Here is a 19,216-nt window from a genome sequence, read left to right on the forward strand (position 1 = left end):
TCCAAGTAGCGCAATTGTCTGTGTATGTCCAGGGTGTTCAGAAGTTTCTCCCCTTTATTTTGTGGTTTTGGGAAGAATGTAGGCAGGTGAATTGCTTGGTTCAAGGATACCCTGGATACCACCTTTGGCATAAATGTAGGATTGGTTCTCAAAGAAACTCTGTCTTGATGAAAGATAAGAAATGGCTGCACTGACATTAAAGCTTGTAACTCAGATACTCTTCTTGCTGAGGTTATGGCCAGAAGGAATGCAGTTTTCCAAGACAGAAACTGTAGATCCGCCGATGCTGCTGGTTCAAAGGGAGGAAGTGTTAGTTTTTCCAACACAAAGTTAAGGTCCCAAGTAGGTAGAGGTGGTCTCCTTGGAGGATTAATGTTTTTGATTCCTCTTAGAAACTGTCTTAGGAGAGGATGCGAGAAGACAGGTGGGTTAACATTGTATTCTGCTGAAAGGCATGTATCTTAATGGAAGAGTAAGACAGGCCATTGTGGAACAATTCTGCCAAATATTCCAGTATATGTGCCATGTTCATCACTGTCGCATCTAGGCCTTTTGTTGTGTTCCAAGTGTGAAATCTTTTCCATTTTGCTGAATATGCCTTCCTTGTGGAGGGTCGGCGAGCTTCCATAATAATATCCTTCACTCTCTGGGATAGGCTATCCTGGGGTGGAGTCGTGGTATTCTCCAGGCAGTTAGCTGCAAGGTTTTCAGGTTGGAATGCAGAATCTTGTAATTGTGCTGCGTCAGTAGAAGTGGCCATAGGGGGAGAGGCCACAGTTTCGTCTGTGACATGCTCTTTAACAGTGGGTACCAGTGCTGCCTTGGCCAGTTTGGAGCTATCAGAATCACTCTGGGCTGCTCTGCCCTGATCTTCAGTAAGACCTTGGTCATTAATGGAAGAGGTGGGAAAGCATACACTGTTAGAGCTTTCCAGCTGAAAGAGAGAGCGTCCACTTTCCATGCTTGTGGGTGGTATGTCCTTGAGCAGAATGTCTTCAGTTGATGATTGTGGGGGAAGCAAACAGATCTATTGCCGGCATTCCCCATGATTGAGTTATGAGAAAGATGATGTCTGGGTGCAGCATCCATTCGTGTGCATCCATGGTAGTTCTGCTTAAGCTGTCTGCCAGTATACTGTCTTTCCCTGGCACGAACTGGGACTGCAGCTGTATATTCAGTTTCAAGGAAAGTTCCTATAGATTCACTGCCAGTCTGCATAGAGGGTAGGAATGGGTGCCTCCTTGCTTGTTTATGTACCACATAACTGTGGTGTTGTCTGTCCTTATGAGCAGGTGGCCTTGATGAAGGAAAGTTTTGAAGGCCTCTATTGCGTGTATCACTGCCAGCATTTCCTTTTGGTTTATGTGCATGCGCAGCTCTCTTTGTGACCATAGCCCTTGGATACATCTGCCCTCCATGTGTGCTCCCCAACCTTGGTCTGAAGCGTCCGTGGTGATGGTTTGGTTGGCTCTTGGTTTGCTGAAGGGCAACCCGCTGTTCGACTGGCAGGCTTGAGCCCACCACAGAAATTCCTTTTGAAGGCATGGAATGAGAGGGATCAAAGTTTTTAAGTTGTGATTGTGCTGAGTCCATACACTCCTTAGGTACCATTGTAATTTTCTCATATGCAGCCTTGCTTGAGGAATCAGAAGAATGCAAGATGCCATGTAACCCAGGGCCTGCAGGATTTTCCTTGCAGTCAGCTGAGTTTGTCTTGTCAGATTCTTGAAATAATCCGGTAGTTGTTTTTGCTTTTCTTCTGTGAGAAAGGCCATTTGGGTGGTTGTGTCTAGATCCGCACCCAGAAAGGTTATTCTTCGGGATGGAACAAGTCTTGATTTTTGGATGTTGACTGTATATCCCAAGGCCTGTAGTAGGTGGATGGCATAGTCAAAGTCCTTTAACAAAATTTTCTTGTTGTCCGCTTGTATAAGGCAGTCGTCCAGATATGGGTAGATTTGAATCCCCTGAAGTCTGCAGTGTGCAATTACTGATGCCAGGCATTTCGTGAATACTCTGGGCGCAGTAGATAAGCCAAAGGGCAATGCTGAGAATTGATAATGCTCTGACCCTGCAAGAAATCTGAGGTGTCTTCTGCAACTTTGTCGAATAGGGACATGCAGGTATGCCTCCTTGAGGTCTAGAGTCACCAGCCAAGACCCCTTGCCCAGCATGGGAAGGAGTTGCTGTAGAGTCAGCATTTTGAATTTTGGCACAATGAGGTAAGTATTCAGTGCGGTCAAGTCGAGAATAGGCCTCCATTGATTTTCTTTTCTTGGAACAAGGAATAATCTTGAGTAAAATCCTTGGCCTTGTTCTGAAAGAGGTACCTTTTCTATGGCCTGCATTTGTATTAATTTGGTAATTTGCTTCAAAGCCTCTGCCCTCTGATTTGGTGGCAGGTCTGGCATTCCTTTTCTTTTTGGCAATGTGTGGAAATGGAACCTGTATCCTTTGTCTATTATTTGCAGTGTCCATGTGTCCCTTGAAATGCTGTGCCAATTTTCTGAGAATAAAGAAAGCTTTCCGCCCAAAGGTGCTTCTAATTGAGCCCTGGTGGCGGAGTCAAAATAAAGTCATTGAGTCTGTCCTGGTGTAGCAGTTGTGGTTCCTGCACTACCTCTCTGGTTGGGAGGCTGCCACTGACGGCCTCTGTAGGAGCCTCTAGCTTGCCCTCTACCTCTGGCGCGCCTATTCCTGCCTCTCTGAGATCTGTCTGAGTCCGGAAAGGACCAATTCTTAGTAGGCCAATTTCTGCTGAATCTCGGTGGTTGGACTTACAGAAAGTCTTTGACTGTTTGCACAGATTTTGCCTTTTCTTCAAATTTCTTTAAGACCTCTTGAGCCGTGGAACCAAATAATGTTTGCTTTTCCATAGGAGCATCCAAAAGCTTAGCTTTAACATGGTCTGGTAAAGATTGTTCCTTCAGCCAGGCATGCCTACGTACAACTGCACCTGTCATAGCTGACCTACATGAAGCTTCCAATGCATCATAACCACACTGCAAGAAATGGTTACTAACCTGCTGGGAGTTATGCACCAGATCCTGAAGTGATTTGCGATCAAGAGGTTCAGAAGAGGACAGTTTCTCATGCAATTCATCTAACAAATACTCTTGGTACTGTATCATATGAAATTGACAATTTAATGCCCTCATGGAAAGAGTTGCAGAAGGATACACTTTCTTACCCCATCTCTCTAAAGCTCTGGACTCCCTTTCAGAGGGTAGAGGATTTTTAGCAGTGGCAGCTGCAACCCCTTTTGGGCCCTGGGAAATAGTTTCTGGATCAGCAGAGTGGGCCTTGTACAGGTGTAGATGTGAATCCGGGACCCTGTAGTACCTATCAGGTTTGGCAGGGGCCGGAGGGAGAGAGTCAGGGGCTGTACCAGCATCAGAGTACACATCATCAATAACATTCAAAACAGGAGGTATAGCTAAAGGCCTATGCTGAGGTAAATGTAAAAAGGTCCTTAATCTCTTTCTAGAATCAGAGAATTCCTGACCCTGCCATTGAAAATGTTCTCTCATAGAGTGTAGTGTCTCTCCAAAGGAAAAGTCTTCAGGAGGGGAGGCCGAGGGAATAGATTCTTCAGCATCAGAATCCTCGTAGGCCGAATAAGCCTCCTCCTGGGGGTTTGACAGAGCAGAGCCATCAGTGGACACATCTGAGGAGTGGTGGACAGAGGGCTCAACCCTGGGCCTTTTGTCTGGAGGTGGTTGAGAGCCCCTATCCGGATGAGGTTGAGAAAGTACAGTTTTGTACCTACCATAAATGTAGATGTCCGAGAGACATGCAACTGCAGTCATAACATGTGGGGTTGTCCTGCCTCAGGCAGCCCTAGGTCGGCCGGATTCCAAAGTCTGGGTCCGACGTCGGCTGATGTTGCATTTCTCTCCGAGGTCAGAGCGGCTGGAGTATATAAGCATCAGCCGACGCCATTTTCTTCAGTGTTTCTTGCCCCAGATGCCAGGTGTCCTCCAAGGAAGGCTGTAATCAAATTGGAAGACAAAAACAAGATTCCAAACAAATACATGAGCAATAAAACAAATACACCATAACAGATATCCCCAGCTAAGAGAGAGAGGGGGATAGGAGTGGACCCTAAGCATAGAGGGGTATGGAGGGAGGGAAAACCCGACTGCAGTTACATGTCTCGGACATCTACATTTATGGTAGGTACAAAACTGTACTATGTCCTTCAAGAATGCAACTGCAGTCATAACATGTGGGTAGAATAACATAGCTTAGCTGGGGGAGGAGGTATGCTCTAGGAGAGTGATGGTGTGGCAATCAAACCCTGCAGGACTGCCGAAGCAAAGCCTGCTCTGGATCTGGAATATAGGGGGAGATTGTAGTGTTTTGAGAATGTATGCACGGAGCTCCATGTAGCAGCTTCTAGAATGTCCTTTGTAGGCACCCCTCTTAAAAATGCTGTAGAGGTGGCTGTAGCTCTGGTGGAATGTGGTCTGACATAGGCTGGAACAGTCTTTCCATGAAAGGAATAACAGAATCTGATGCAATGTCCAATCCATTTAGAAATAGTCTGTTTTGAAATTGCTTTTCCTTGGCCTGCAGGGGCGTAAGCTACAAAAAGCTGTTCAGACTTCCTACTGGCCTTGGTTCTGTCCAGGTAGTATCGAAGTTGTCTATGAATGTCCAAGGTATGTAAAGCCTTTCCCCTTATTCTCAGGATTGGGGAAGAAGGCAGGCAGATGAATGGCTTGATTTAGAGAAACCCTAGATACCACCTTTGGCATAAAGGTAGGGTTGGTCCTTAATGAAACCCTGTCTCTGTGGAAAATAATAAAGGGTGGTATTGCCATTAGGGCCTGTAGTTGCGAAACCCTTCTTGCTGAGGTAATTGCCAACAGGAAAGCTGTTTTCCATGAGAGAAATTGCAAGTCAACTGAAGCTGCTGGCTCAAAAGGAGGTAGAGTCAGTTTTTCTAAGACAAAATTGAGGTCCCAGGCTGGCACTGGGGCCTTTCTTGGTGGCTTAATGTTCTTGATTCCCTGAGGAATTGTCTTAGTAAGGGGTGAGAAAAACAGGAGGATCAGTGTTGTATCTAGCTGAAATGGCAGATGCATGTATTTTTATTGATGAATATGAGAGGCCACTCTGTAACATATCTGCCAAATATTCCAAGATAAGTGGGATGTTCAGTAATGATGCATCATGCCCTTTGCTGGTATTCCAATTGCTGAATCTTTTCCACTTGGCTAAGTAGACCTTTCTGGTGGACGGTCTTCGAGCCTCTGTTAGTATCCACTGAACTTCCTTAGAGAGAGGTAAGTTGAATTTATTTATGGGATCTCCCAGGCTGTTAGCTGCAGAGTCTGAAGGTTTGGATGCAGTGTTTCGAAATTGTGCTGAGTCAAAAGTAGAGGCCACTGAGGGAGGGCCCACCTCCTGGTGTGACATATGCTCCGTAGTAGTGGGTACCAGTGTTGTCTTGGCCAATCCGGAGCTATTATGATTCCCTTGGGCTTTTCTGCTTTGATCTTTAGTAATACTGAGGTCATCAGTGGCAGAGGTGGGAATGCATAGATTGCTAGGGAGCTCCAGTTGAATGAAAGAGCATCTATTTTCCAAGCCTTTGGATGGTATGTCCTTGTGCAAAATTTTGGTAGTAGATGATTGAGGTGAGAGGCAAATAGGTCCACTTCTGGCTTGCCCCATGTCGAAGTGAGTTGTCTGAAAGCCTTTGGATGCAACCTCCACTCGTGTGGATCTGTGAAATTCCTGCTTAGGCTGTCCGCCAACACATTGTCTTTTCCTGGAACAAACTGTGATTGTAACTGGATGTTTAGACTCAGTGATTTCTCCCAAAGCTGCATTGTCAGTCTGCAAAGGGGATAAGAGTGAGTGCCCCCCTGCTTGTTTATGTACCACATCACAGTGGTGTTGTCTGTCCGTATCATTAAGTGACCTTGCTGGAGTTGGTTTTGAAAAGCCTCGATAGCATGCATTACTGCCAGCATTTCCTTTTGATTTATATGCAGATGTGTTTCCCTTGGAGACCATTGTCCTTGTATACATCTGCCTTCCATGTGCGCCCCCCATCCGAGTTCTGAGGCGTCTGTAGTCATGGTCTGTGTTATCTGTGGTTTTTTGAATGACAAACCTGTGTTTTCCTTGCTCACCGAAGCCCACCATAGGAATTCCTTTTGTAAGCATGGAATGAGTGGTATGATTGTCTCCAAGTTGTTGCTGTGCTGAGACCAAACGCTTTTTAGGTACCATTGAAGCTTTCTCATGTGTAGTTTTGCTAATGGAACCAGTAGAATGCAGGATGCCATGTAACCCAGGGCCTGTAGGAATCTCCTTGCAGTCATCTGGGTGAGTTTTGCTAAATCTTTGAAGTACTGAGTTAATTTCTCTTGCTTGTCTTCTGTCAGGTAAGCCATTTGAGAGGCTGTGTCTGGTTTGGCTCCTAAGAAGATTTGCTGGGATGGCTGCAGTCTTGACTTTTGGAAGTTGACTGTGTATCCCAGAGCTTGAAGTAATCGTATGACATATTCCAGATTTTTTGTCAACATCAGTTTGTCGTCCGCTTGTATGAGGCAGTCGTCCAGGTACGGGTAAATTTGTATACCCTGGAGCCTGCAATGAGCAATTACTGATGCCAGGCATTTTGTAAACACTCTGGGCACAGTAGATAAGCCAAATGGCAATGCTGAGAATTGATAATGCTCTGGCCCTGCAAGAAATCTGAGGTATCTTCTGCGACTGTGTCTGATAGGGACATGCAGGTATGCCTCCTTGAGGTCCAGAGTAATCAGCCACGACTCCTTGCCCAGCATGGGAAGGAGTTGCTGCAGAGTCAGCATTTTGAACTTTGGTACTATGAGAAAGGTGTTTAATGCGGACAAGTCCAGTATTGGTCTCCATTGAGCTTCTTTTCTTGGAACAAGGAACAGTCTTGAGTAAAATCCCTGTTCTTGTTCTTGTTGTGGAACTCTTTCTATTGCTTTCATTTGAGTTAGCAGAGAGATTTGCTCGATAGCCCCTGCCCTTTGATGTTGTGGTAGATTTGGCATGCCTTGTTTTCTTGGTAGGGTATGAAAATGAAACCTGTACCCTCGGTCTCTAATGTCCAAACTCCATTTGTCCTTTGTCAGTCTGTGCCAGTTTTCTGCAAACAGAGATAATTTTCCGCCCAAGGGAGCTTCTAGTTGTTCCCTGGTAGGCGGTAGTAGAGGAAAGTCATTGAGATTGTGGTTGTTGGGCAGGAGAAACCCCTGCGTCACCTCTTTGGTTTCCTGGCTGCCATTGACGTCCCCTGTAAGGGCCTCTGTATTGGCCTCTTCCTCGGCCACGTCTGTTCTTACCCCTTTGAAACTTTTCTGGATTAGGAAAGGACCAGTTTTTTGAAGGCCAATTCCTACTGAATCTGGGAGGTTGAACCTGGAGGAAATCCTTTACAGTTTGAACTGATTCTGCTTTTTTTTCAATGGTCTTTAGCACATCCTTAGCATTTGCACCAAAAAGCTTGTTCTTTTCCAAAGGTGCATCCAGAAGTTTTGCTTTTACATGATCTGGTAGAGGTTGATCTTTTAACCAAGCATGTCTTCGCATCACTGCCCCTGTCATAGCTGTCCTACATGAAGCTTCCAGTGCATCATATCCACACTGCAGGAAGTGATTGCTTACTTGCTGAGTGTTATGTACAGCTTCCTGCAAAGTCTTCCTGTCTAAAGGATCAGGAGAAGCTAGTGTTTTTTGTAAATCTTCTAAGAGATAATCCTGATATTGGAACATATGTAAAAGGCAATTTAAAGCTCTCATAGATAAAGTAGTGGAAGTGTAAACCTTTTACCCCATCTCTAAAGACCTTGCCTCCCTGTTGGAGGGCACAGGATTTTTAGAGGTGGAGGCTGAAACTCCTTTAGGCCCCTGTGAAATAGTTTCCAAATCAACAGTATGGGCCCTGAATAAGTGGGAATGAGTTTCTGGGACCCTGTAATACCTGTCTGGCTTGGCTGGTGCAGGAGGGAGAGTATCAGGGGTAGCACTAGAATCAGAATACAAATCATCCAGAACATCAAGTACAGGAGGAATAGCCAAGGGCCTGTGCTGAGGCTTCTTAAGGAAAGTCCTAAGGCGTTTCCTGGAATCAGAATATTCTTGGCCCTGCCACTTGAAATGTTCCCTCATGGTGTGCAGAACTCCCCAAAGGAAATATCCTCAGGAGGGGAGGCCGAAGGAATGGAATCTTCTGCATCTGAGTCCTCATAGGTCTGGAAGAGCTCTTCCTGGCTATCAGAGTGGACAGAGCCCTCAGAGTCTTCATCTGAAGGAGTAGGGTCAGAGGGTTCAACCCGGGGCCTTTTATCAGGAGGAGGCTGGGATGCCCTCTCTGGATGGGTCTGTGAACCTCTAATCATGGAAATTAAATCAGCAGCCATGGACATAATTTGTGTCTCTGGAGTCGGCCGAGGTGAGGATCTAGAAGTAATATGCTTTGTTTTGCTGGCTGCCTTAGCCCTAGTGTAGTCCTTAATAGACATGGCCATAGGAGGCCTTGGCAGCTCCACGTGCAGGAGTGACCTTGTCTACAGCAATGGTCTCAGGCATCTCCTCGGTTTCGGTATCCAGAGGAAAATCTATAACTGGCGTCGGAGTAATGTCTGGAATCGGAGTCGTCGGTACTGCGGTGTCTTCGGTTCGGAGCGGTGGAGAGACCGTCTCAGAAGGAACCGAAGCACTCGCGCTAGGTTTTGGCGTGGAGTCGGTAGTAGACGCGGGCCGAGGATGTCGGTCCCGGTCTTTTTGCTTGTTGGGAGTTTGCGATGTCGGAAGATCCCACGGCATGGTATAAGCAAATTTATCGCCGAAAAAGTCTTCAGCGAACTCCGCCCGGCGCCTGAGAGTGCGCTTGTTGAAGCGAGCACAGGCTACACAGGCCGAGACGTCGTGGTCTGGGCCCAGGCAAGGGAGGCAGTAAGAGTGGAAATCCTTATGAGGTATTTGTTTACCACAAAAAAGACAATTGTTAACTTTTTCAGTAATTTCTGACATCGGCTGAGGCAAGAAAAGGTCCCCAATGGGGTACTTAGCTTTTTTGATGACTTCGGTATCGTAGAATACAGGAGCTGACCGACCAGCACTTGCGAACTGCTTCTGCTTCGGGCACCGCGCGGCAAGAAAGACTGAAGAAAATGGCGTCGGCTGATGCTTATATACTCCAGCCGCTCCGACGTCGGAGAGAAATGCGACATCAGCCGACGTCGGACCCAGACTTTGGAATCCGGCCGACCGAGGGCTGCCTGAGGCAGGACAACCCTACATGTTATGACTGCAGTTGCATTCTTGAAGGACATCCTCTAATTAATGAGATAAGATCCTCTGCTAGGCTAAGAATCTGTGAGCCAGTAGAAGGTCTCTGAGAGGAAACCTTGGGAGGTAAAGCTTTAGTAAGTTTAGCAGCTTTAGCCCTGGAAAAGGCCTTAATGGACATGGATGCAGGGGGTCTGGCTGCACCACGTGCATAAGAGGTAATTCAATAACCGACTCGGCCAGGGCCGAGGTAGTCGGTTGTGCGGTTTCGGTAATAGGAAGAACCAAGGACTCTGTTTCAGCAGAGACACTCGCGGTAGGCCTGACCGTGGTTTCAGCCGAAACCGCGGCCCGCGTGTGTCGGTCCTTGTCCTTCCGTTTTTTAACTAAATGCGAAGTCGGAGTCTCCGATGGCATCTTGTAAGCAAAACTAGCCCCAAAGAATTCCTCTGCAAACTCCGACCGACGTCTAAGAGTTCGTCGGTTGAAGGAAGCACAGGCTGAACAGGCCGAGACGTCGTGGTCTGGGCCTAGGCAAGGGAGGCAGTAAGAGTGGAAATCCTTATGAGGTATGTGTTTCCCACAAGTTAAACAATTATTAACTTTATCTGACATCGGCTGAGGCAAGAAAGAGTCCCCAATGGGGTACTTAGCTTTTTCGAAGTCTTCGGTAGCTGAATCACAGGAGCTGGCCGACCGGCACTTGCGAACTGCTTCTGCTTCGGGCACCACGCGGCAAGAAAGACTGGGGAATATGGCATCGGCTGATGCTTTTATACCCCAGACGCCCTGACGTCGGGGAAAGTGCGACATCAGCCGAGGCCAGACCCAGACTTTGGAATCCGGCCGACCGAAGGGCTGCCTGAGGCAGGACAACCCATATGTGATGACTGTAGATGCATCCTTGAAGGACATCGAAAGTCCACTGCTTAGCAGTTCAGCCAAATATTGTAGTATCTGAGGTAAATTCAGTTTTCCAGGGCTCTGGCCCTTTTTCTCATTCCAGACACAAAAACGTTTCCATTTTGCAGAGTAAGCTTTTCTAGTTTACGGCCTTCTGGCCTCCAAAATGACATCCTGCACCTCCTTGGAGAGCAGGGCCTGCTGCGATGCTAAGGAATCTTCCATGCGGCCAGATTGAGTGTTTTCAGCAGACTGTGAAGAGTTTTGAAGCTGTACTGAGTCAGAAGAGGCATTAGAGGCAGGGTCCATGGTGGGGAATGCGTCAGGCTCCTCAGGAGTGGGTACCAGTGTTGCCTTGGCCAGTCCGGAGCAATAAGGATCATCTTTGGTCTGTCTGCCCTGGTCTTCAGTAGGACTTTGGGCAGCAGAGGAAGAGGTGGGAAGGCATAAACTGTCATTGATGTCCAACTGAAAGAGAGAGCGTCCACTCTCCAGGCCTTTGGATGGAAGATCCTTGAGCAGAATTTTGTCAATTGATTTTTGTGTGAGGCAAAGAGATCTATGTCTGGCCTTCCCCATTCTTGGATTATTTCTGTAAAAACTTTTGGAAGCAACTTCCATTCGTGTGGATCTGTCATATTCCTGCTTAGGTTGTCTGCCAGCGTGTTTTCCTTGCCTGGCAAGTACTGTGCTTGTAGTTCCATTTGTAAGTCCATTGCCATGTTCCAAAGTGACATGGCCAGTCTGCATAGAGGGTATGAATGTGTTCCTCCCTGTTTGTTTATGTACCACATAACTGTGGTGTTGTCTGTTCTTGTCAATAGCTGACCTGGTTGTAGAAGGTCCTTGAAAGCTATAATTGCATTTATTACTGCTAGCATTTCTTTTTGATTGATGTGAAGGTGCTTTTCTTTTTGGGACCATTTGCCCTGAATGCACTGGTCTGTCATGTGCACCCCCCAGGCGTAGTCCGAGGCGTCTGTTGTGATGACTTGATTTGCTTGAGGCTTGCTGAATGGAAGACCTGTGTTTGTTTGACATGCTTGAGCCCACCACAGAAATTCCTTTTGCAGACATGGAATTAGTGGTATTATTGTTTCCAAACTGTGGCTGTGTTGAGACCATATGTTTTTTAGGTACCATTGTAGTTTTCTCAAATGCAGCTTTGCACATGGGATTAGTAAGATGCAAGATGCCATGAATCCCAGAGCCTGCAGGATTTTCCTTGCAGTCAGCCTGGTGCAATTTGCCAGTGTTCTGAAATATTGAATTAGTTGCCCCTGCTTCTCTGGCGTGAGGTAGGCCATCTGGGTGTTTGTGTCCAAACTGGCACCCAGGAAAATTATCTTCCGAGAGGGTATTAGTCTTGATTTCTCTTTGTTGACTGTGTATCCCAGAGAGTTTAATAACATTATTACATAAGCCAGATGTTTCAGAAGAATGTGCTTGCTGTCCGCTTGGATCAGGCAGTCTTCCAAATAAGGGTATATTTGTATCCCTTGAAGTCTGCAGTAGGCAATTACTGATGCCAGGCATTTCGTGAATACTATGGGCGCAGTAGATAAGCCAAAGGGCAATGCAGAGAATTGATAATGGGTTGAACCTGCAAGAAATCTGAGGTATCTTCTGCAATTTTGTCTGATTGGGACATGCAGGTATGCCTCCTTGAGGTCCAATGTTACCAGCCAAGACTCCTTGCCCAGCATGGGAAGAAGTTGCTGTAGAGTGAGCATCTTGAATTTTGGTACAAGTAGAAATGTGTTTAGGATGGAAAGATCCAAAATAGGTCTCCAATCTTTTCCCTTCCTTGGCACCAGAAATAGCCTGGAATAAAAACCTTGACCTTGTTCGTGTGTAGGTACCTCTTGAATAGCTTTCATGTTTATAAGATCTGAAATTTGCTTTTGTGCCTCTGTCCTTTGATTGTGTGGCAGGTTTGGCATGTCTTTCCATTTTTGGAAGGGTATGAAAATGGAATTTGTAGCCTCTGTTTATAATGTCCAGGATCTATTTGTCCTTTGTGACAACATGCCAATTTTTTGAGAATAGTGCCAGCTTTCCTCCTAAGGGGGCTGCCATTTGAGACCTGGTTGGCATGCAAAGGGGAAAGTCATTGGGTTTGCTTTCTGAAAGATTGCGAGCTGTCCTCACCACCTCTTTGTGTAGGAGCCTGCCATTGTCTGCCTCTGTACGAGCCTTGTGATTGTCCTCTGCCCCTCGTGCGCCTGTATCTGCCTCTTTGGGGTCTGTCTGTGGCAGGAAAGGACCAGTTTTTGGAAGGCCAATTTCTACTAAAACGTGGGGGTTGAACCTGCAGAAATTCTTTCACAGTTTGCATTGATTTAGCCTTTTCCTCCATTTTCCGTAATACTTCCTCAGCATTTGCCCCAAAAGTACATCCTTTTGAAGAGGGGCATCTAGTAATTTAGCTTTGACATGATCAGGCAAGGCTTGTTCCTTGAGCCAGGCATGCCTAGGTATGACTGAGCCTGTAACAGCAGCTCTACATGAGGCCTCTAGAGCATCAAAACCACATTGTAAGGTATGTTTACCCACTTGTTCTGCACTATGCATCAAATCCTGCAACTCCCTTCATGTCTGGTTGTTCAGGTTGTGACATTTTACTTTTCAATTGAGATAAACTGTTGGTATTTTAGCATATGAAACTGACAGTTTAAGGTCTTCATGGATAAGGTAGCCGAGGTATATACCTTTTTTCCCCACCTTTCTAAGGATCTGGAATCTCTCTCGGAAGGCAATGGGTTTTTGGCAATTGAGGCCTTAACTCCCTTGGGCCCCTGTGAGATGGTTTCTAGGTCAGCAGCATGGCTTTTGTATAGAAAGTGGTGCGAGTCAGGAACCCTGTAGTACCTGTCAGGCTTAACTGTAGCTGGAGGAAGAGAGTCCGGGTTAAGGCAGGCCTCCGAGTAAACATCATCTAGGATGTCCAGGACAGGAGGTATAGCCAGAGGCCTGTGCTGGGGTAACAAAAGAAATTCCCTGAGCCTTTTCTTGGAATCTGAATAATCCTGGCCTTCCCAGTGGAAGTGTTCCCTTAAGGTATGCAGAGTCTCACCAAATGAGTAATCCTCAGGGGGGGGGGGGGATACAGAAGGAATAGACTCCTCTGCATCCGAGTCTTCAAAAGGGGAGAAAGACTGTTCCTGATGATCAGAGTGCTCTGAAATAATGGAGCCCTGATCAGAGGAGGGGGAATCTTCCTCCACTCTGGGTCTTTTGTCCGGAGGTGGCTGAGAACCTCTGATTAGAGTAATTAAATCCTCAGCCATTTTAAGCATCTGTTTCTTAGGCATGGGGTCTGGAGATAGGCCCTGTGTAGCTGGTCTCTTATGGTGCATGGTAGCTTTAGACTTGGTGAAAGCCTTGATGGAGAAAGAAGAGGAAGGTCTGAAGACACCTTGAGTGGAGGTGGACCTGTCCACATTTTGTGTTTCAATGCCAAGCGTGGCTTCGGTATCTGTAGTCAGGGTGTGGGCCGAGGAGCCTGTGACCTCGGGTACAGGAGACACCACCAAAGATGTGTCATCGGTAATCAGGGGCTGCGTAGGTGCCTCGCTGAGAACCGGACCACGTGTAGTCTGCTTTGGCGTGGTGTCGGTAGAGGCCGCGGACCTCGAGTGTCGGTCCTTGTCTTTGCGTTTTTTAGACAAAACCTGAGTCGGAGTATCCGACGACAAAGTATAGTTAAATGCTTTCCCAAAAAAATGCTGGGCGAACTCCGCCCGACGCTTAATAGTGCGTTTGTTGAATGTAGCACAAAAGCGACAGACCGAGACGTCGTGGTCTGGGCCTAAACAAGGTATACAGGGGGAATGGAAATCCTTATGCGGTATTTGCTTCCCACAAGAAATACAATTATTAACTTTGTCTGACATCGGTCTGAGGCAAGAAAAAGTTTCCCCAACGGGGTACTTAGCTTTTAAGACGACTTTGGTTCCAAATTTTTCATAATCTCAGGAGCTGGTCGACCGGCACTTGCGAACTGCTTCTGCTTCGGGCACCGCGCGGCAAGAAAGACTGGAGAAAATGGCGCCGGCTGGTTCTTTTATACCCCTGTCGCACTGACGTCAGGGAAGAAGCGACGACAACCGACGCCGGACCTACACTTTGGAATTCGGCCGACCGAGGACCCGCCTGACGGCAGGAGAACCCATCTGTTATGACTGCAGCTGTATGCACGATGAACATCGGATGCAGTGGCTTATCCACTTTGAAACTGTCTACTTTGAAATAGCCTTTCCTTCTGATCCTGCAGCATATGACACTAGTAATTGCTCAGTTTTTCTTAGAGCTGTAGTCCTTCTCAAGTAGAATCTTAGCTGTTTGTGTACGTCCAAGGAATGCAGAATTCTCTCCCCTTTGTTCTGCGGATTTGGATAAAAAGTTGGCAGATGAATTGTTTGGTTAAGAGCCACACTGGACACCACCTTAGGCATAAAAGTTGCATTTGTCCTCAGACACCCTGTCTGGGCAAAATATGATAAAAGGCTCTACAGCCGTGAGGGCCTGTAGCTCGGAAACTCTTCTTGCTGAAGTAATTGCTAGTAGCAGAGCTGTTTTCCATAAGAACTTCATATCAGCGGAAGCAGCTGGTTCAAATGGAGGCAGGGTGAGCTTTACCAACACATAATTGAGGTCCCATGCAGGTAATGGTGATCTTCTAGGAGACCTTAAATTTTTGGCTCCTCTAAGATACTGCTTTAGTAAAGGGCGAGAAAAGATTCATGGCTCTGTATTGTAATGATCCGAAATGGCAGAGGCATGGATCTTGATTGATGAAAAAGATAGGCCTTTGTCAAGCATCTCAGTTAAGTATTGTAATATCTGTGGAATATGTGGTTCTGCTGTATCAGTTCCTTGTGCTTGATTCCAAGCACAGAATCTCTTCCATTTGTTAGCATACGATTTTCTAGTACTAGGCCTTCTGGCTTCCAAAATGACATCCATCACAGATTTACTGAGAGGTGTTGATTGTATGAATAGCCATGCTACCAGGTTCAGAGTCTGTAGTTGATTGTGCAGGATCTGATTGTTTTGCTCGGACAGTAGTTGTGGTCTTTGAGGCAAGGTCCAAGCTGGGTATTGAGACAAGTTCCTTAGGATTGAGTACCAGTATTGGCGGGGCCAGTCCGGGGCAATTAATATCATCTTTGGCTTCATTTGTCTGACCTTTAGGAGGACCTTGGGCAGAAGAGGCACAGGAGGAAAGGCGTAAACTGATAGGTTTTTCCAACTGAAGGATAGGGCGTCCACTTTCCATGCTTGTCTGTGATAAGTCCTTGTGCAGAATCGTTTCAAATGATAATTTTGAGGAGAGGCAAACAGATCTATGTCTGGGCTCCCCCATTTCTCTGTTATCATGCTGAAGACTTGTGGATTTAGTTTCCACTTGTGAGGATCCATAAGGTTTCTGCTTAAATCGTCTGCCAGTGTGTTTTGTTTTCCTGGCAGGAATTGAGCTTGAAGATGCATTTGGTAGGTCAAAGCTGTGTTCCACAGTGTCATGGCTAATCTGCAAAGGGGGTATGAGTGTGTGCCCCCTTGCTTGTTTATTTGCCACATGACCGTGGTGTTGTCCGTCTTTATCAGTAGTTGTCCTGGATGAAGCAAGTCCTTGAAGGCTGTTAGGGCATTTTGAACATCTAGCATCTTTCTGGTTGATATGGAGATGCATTTGTTTTGGTGCCCATATGCCCTGAATGCATCTTCCTGCCATGTGGGCCCCCCAGGCATAATCTGATGCGTCTGTTGTTCAAGGTTAGGCTGGCAGGGGGTAGAGTGAAGGGCCGTCCCATGTGTTGGTGACAGGCCTTTGCCCACCATAGAAACTCATGTTGCTGGCAAGGAATGAGAGGAATCATTGTTTCCAGACTATGTGAATGTTGACTCCATAAACTTTTTAGGTACCATTGAAGTTTCCTCATATGCAGTCTTGCATATGGAATTAGTACGATGCATGATGCCATGAAGTTCACAGCCTGCAGAATTTGTCTTGCAGAAGACTGGGTTTTGGTTGCCATCAGTTTGAAGTAAGCAGTCAGTTGCCTTTGTCTGGCGTGAGCTAAGCCATCTGGGCAGCTGTATTAAAGATTGCACCCAGGAATGCTAACTTTTGAGAGGGTACCAGTTGTGATTTCTTTTCATTTATTGTGTACCCTAGGCATGTTAGAAGCCTATTCACAAACGCCAGGTGTCGTAGAACAGTGTCCTTTGTTCTCTGCTTGAATGAGACAGTCGTCCAAGTAAGGATATATTTGTATACTTCTTTGTCTGCAAAATGCAATTACTGGTGCCAGGCACTTTGTAAAGACCCTGGGCGCAGTATATAAGCCAAAGGGCAGTGCAGAGAATTGGTAATGCATTAAACCAGCCTTGAATCTGATGCATCTTCTGCACGACTGTCTTACTGGGACATGCAGGTATGCCTCTTTTAGGTCTAAAGTCACCAGCAAAGCATTCTTACCCAGCATGGGCAGAAGCTGCTGCAAAGTGAGCATTTTGAATTTTGGAATGTACAGGTATGTGTTCAAAATCGATAAATCCAGTATTGGCCGCCAGGCCTTGTCCTTTCTGGGTACCAAGAACAGTTGAGTAAAAACCTTGTCCTTTTTCCTGTTCTGGTACTGTTTGAATGGCCCCCATATCCATGAGGGATGTAACCTGTTTGTGCCTCTGCCCATTGATTTTTTGGCAGATCTGGCCAACCATTTGTCATTGGCAAAGTGTGGAAACTGTATACCTGTGATACGATGTTTAGTACCCACTTGTCCTGGGTTATTAACTGCCAATTTTGAGCAAAAAGTGCAAATTTTCCCCCTATGGGCGCTGCCAAAAGATAAGTGCTTGTGTAGGCAGAGGGAAGTCATTGGGGATTGCTTTCTGTAGGTTTGCACTTTATCTCCTCCAGATTTGGAGGTGGATGCGTCCCATTGCTTTGACCTGTACGAGTCTTGCGCCTGGTATCTGGAACCCTTAGGGTGTCTGGATTTGCCCGTTTGAGCTCTGTCTGACACAGGAAAGGACCATTTTTTTTTGTAGGCCAGTGTCTATTGAATCTGGGTGGCTGCACTTGTAAGTCTAACAGTTTGCATAGACTTAGCTTTGTCTTCCATTTTCTTTAAAACCTCTTCTGCCTTAATACCAAGCAGAGAATCATGCTGTAAAGGTGGATCTAACAATTTAGCTTTAACATGGTCAGGCAAATTTATTTCCTTTAACCAGGCATGCCTCCTAATCACAGATCCAGTAACTGCGGCCTGCAGGAGGCCTCTAAAGAATCAAAACCACATTGCAAAGTATGCTTTCCAACTTGTTCAGCTGCATGCAATAATTCCTGAAATATTTTCTGCACATTCTGAAATCAACATCATTTTCTGTTTCAGCAATCCCATGTTGTTGATACTTAAGCATATGAAATTGACAGTTTAAGGCCGTGATTGCCAAGGTTGCAGATGTATAAACCTTTTTTCCCCACCTGTCCAGTGCCCTTGAATCCCTGTCAGAGGGGGTAGGGTTTTTTGCTGTTGATGCCTTAACTCCCTTTGGACCCTGTGTAATAGTTTCAGGATCAGCAGCAGGGTTTCTAAATAAAAATTTAAATGAGTCAGGGATCCTGTAATATCTGTCAGGCTTACTGGGAGCCGGAGATAAGGAGTCAGGGGTCAAGCTTGCCTCCGAAAACACATCATCCACAATGTCTAAAACAGGGGAAATGGCTAAAGGCTTGTGCTGAGAGAGAAGGAAATCCCTGAGCCTCTTTTTTGATTCTGAGAAGTCTTGACTCTCCCAGTGAAAATGCTCCCTCAAAAGTATGCAAGGTTTCTCCAAATGAATAATCCTCAGGAGGAGAAGCAGATGGAATAGACTCCTCAGCATCAGAATCCTCATAGGTTGATATAGATAATTCCTGATCAAAAGAGGAATCAGAAGAAATAGAAACCTGATATTAAGATTCATAATCAGTGTCTTGCCTAGGCCTCTTATCTGGAAGGGGATGGGTACCCCTGATCAAGGTAATAAGGTCTTCAGCCATTTTGATCATCTGTATTTTAGGCATGGAGACCTGTGCACGTGGCTCAAGCGTCTTTTTTTTAGTTTTAGAAGTTGCTTTTGTCTTTGGTTTTGCAGCTGTCATCGGTTTGATGTACAAATGTTGAGGTCTGAATACATCCTCAGAAGCCGGTGCCTGCTTAGCGGCTCTGGAGCCATCCAAGGGAGATACATCCGTCGGTCCAATACCTTGAGTATCTTGAGGCCTTCGACTCGAAGGTAGCGGGTATCAGGGGAGAAGCTTAGTCTGTTTTGGATCTCTACTGCCTTTCTCCGTCCTTTTCTTTCCATTTTTTATGTACTCCGGTAGTCAGATTGCTATCCAATGACATTTCTGGGTAGTTAAATCTGTTTCCAAAATACTTTGATGCAAAAATATGCCGACGCTCAATAGTGCGTTGGTTAAATCTAGCACAAAACCGGCAGCCAGGTACATTGTGATCAGGGCCTAGGCAAGGAATACAGTATAAATGGAAATCCTTATGAGGTATTTGCTTCCCACAAGTAATACAATTAACTTTTTCTGACCGGTAAAAAGCAAGAAAAAAGTTTCGCCAATGGGGTACTTAGCTTTAGTGAAGACTTCCGTTCTGAAACTTAAACTCGAATATTTCAGTAGTCGGCCGACTGGCACTTGCGAAATGCTTTTGCTTCGGGCACCGCGCGGCAAGAAACACTAAAGAAAATGGCATCGGCTGCATGTTTTATACCCATGACGACCTGACGTCATGGAAGAGAAGACAGCAACAGACGCAGGATCCAAGACTTTGGAATTCAGGCTGACTGAGGGCAACCTGCCAGCAGATTACCCAAATGTAATGACTGCAAAAGTGAAACATGAACATCTGGGGAATTGGAGGGTAAGTGTACAAGGGACCTGGGGGCCAATCGTGGGTTAAAGCATGTCTGGCGACTCCTCTTTTGGAGGGATCAGAGCAAAGTATTTGCTGCATTTGTTGTT

General features: G+C 46.1%; 1 protein-coding gene across 1 annotated transcript in view; it reads right to left on the minus strand.

Moving 5' to 3' along the window:
* The window catches only part of RANBP3 (RAN binding protein 3), a 2,163,070-nt gene that overhangs the window by 345,914 nt on the left and 1,797,940 nt on the right, over positions 1-19,216 (minus strand). The window contains exons 18-19 of the mRNA XM_044054814.1: positions 17,276-17,311; positions 13,309-13,324 (exon numbers count right to left, since the gene is read on the minus strand). Coding sequence (XP_043910749.1) covers positions 13,309-13,324; positions 17,276-17,311 — 52 coding nt within the window. The remainder of the gene's footprint in view (positions 1-13,308; positions 13,325-17,275; positions 17,312-19,216) is intronic.

This window comes from Protopterus annectens, chromosome 13.part0, assembly GCF_019279795.1.
Source record: "Protopterus annectens isolate FY-2018-M chromosome 13.part0, PAN1.0, whole genome shotgun sequence".
Classification (NCBI taxonomy): domain Eukaryota; kingdom Metazoa; phylum Chordata; order Ceratodontiformes; family Protopteridae; genus Protopterus; species Protopterus annectens.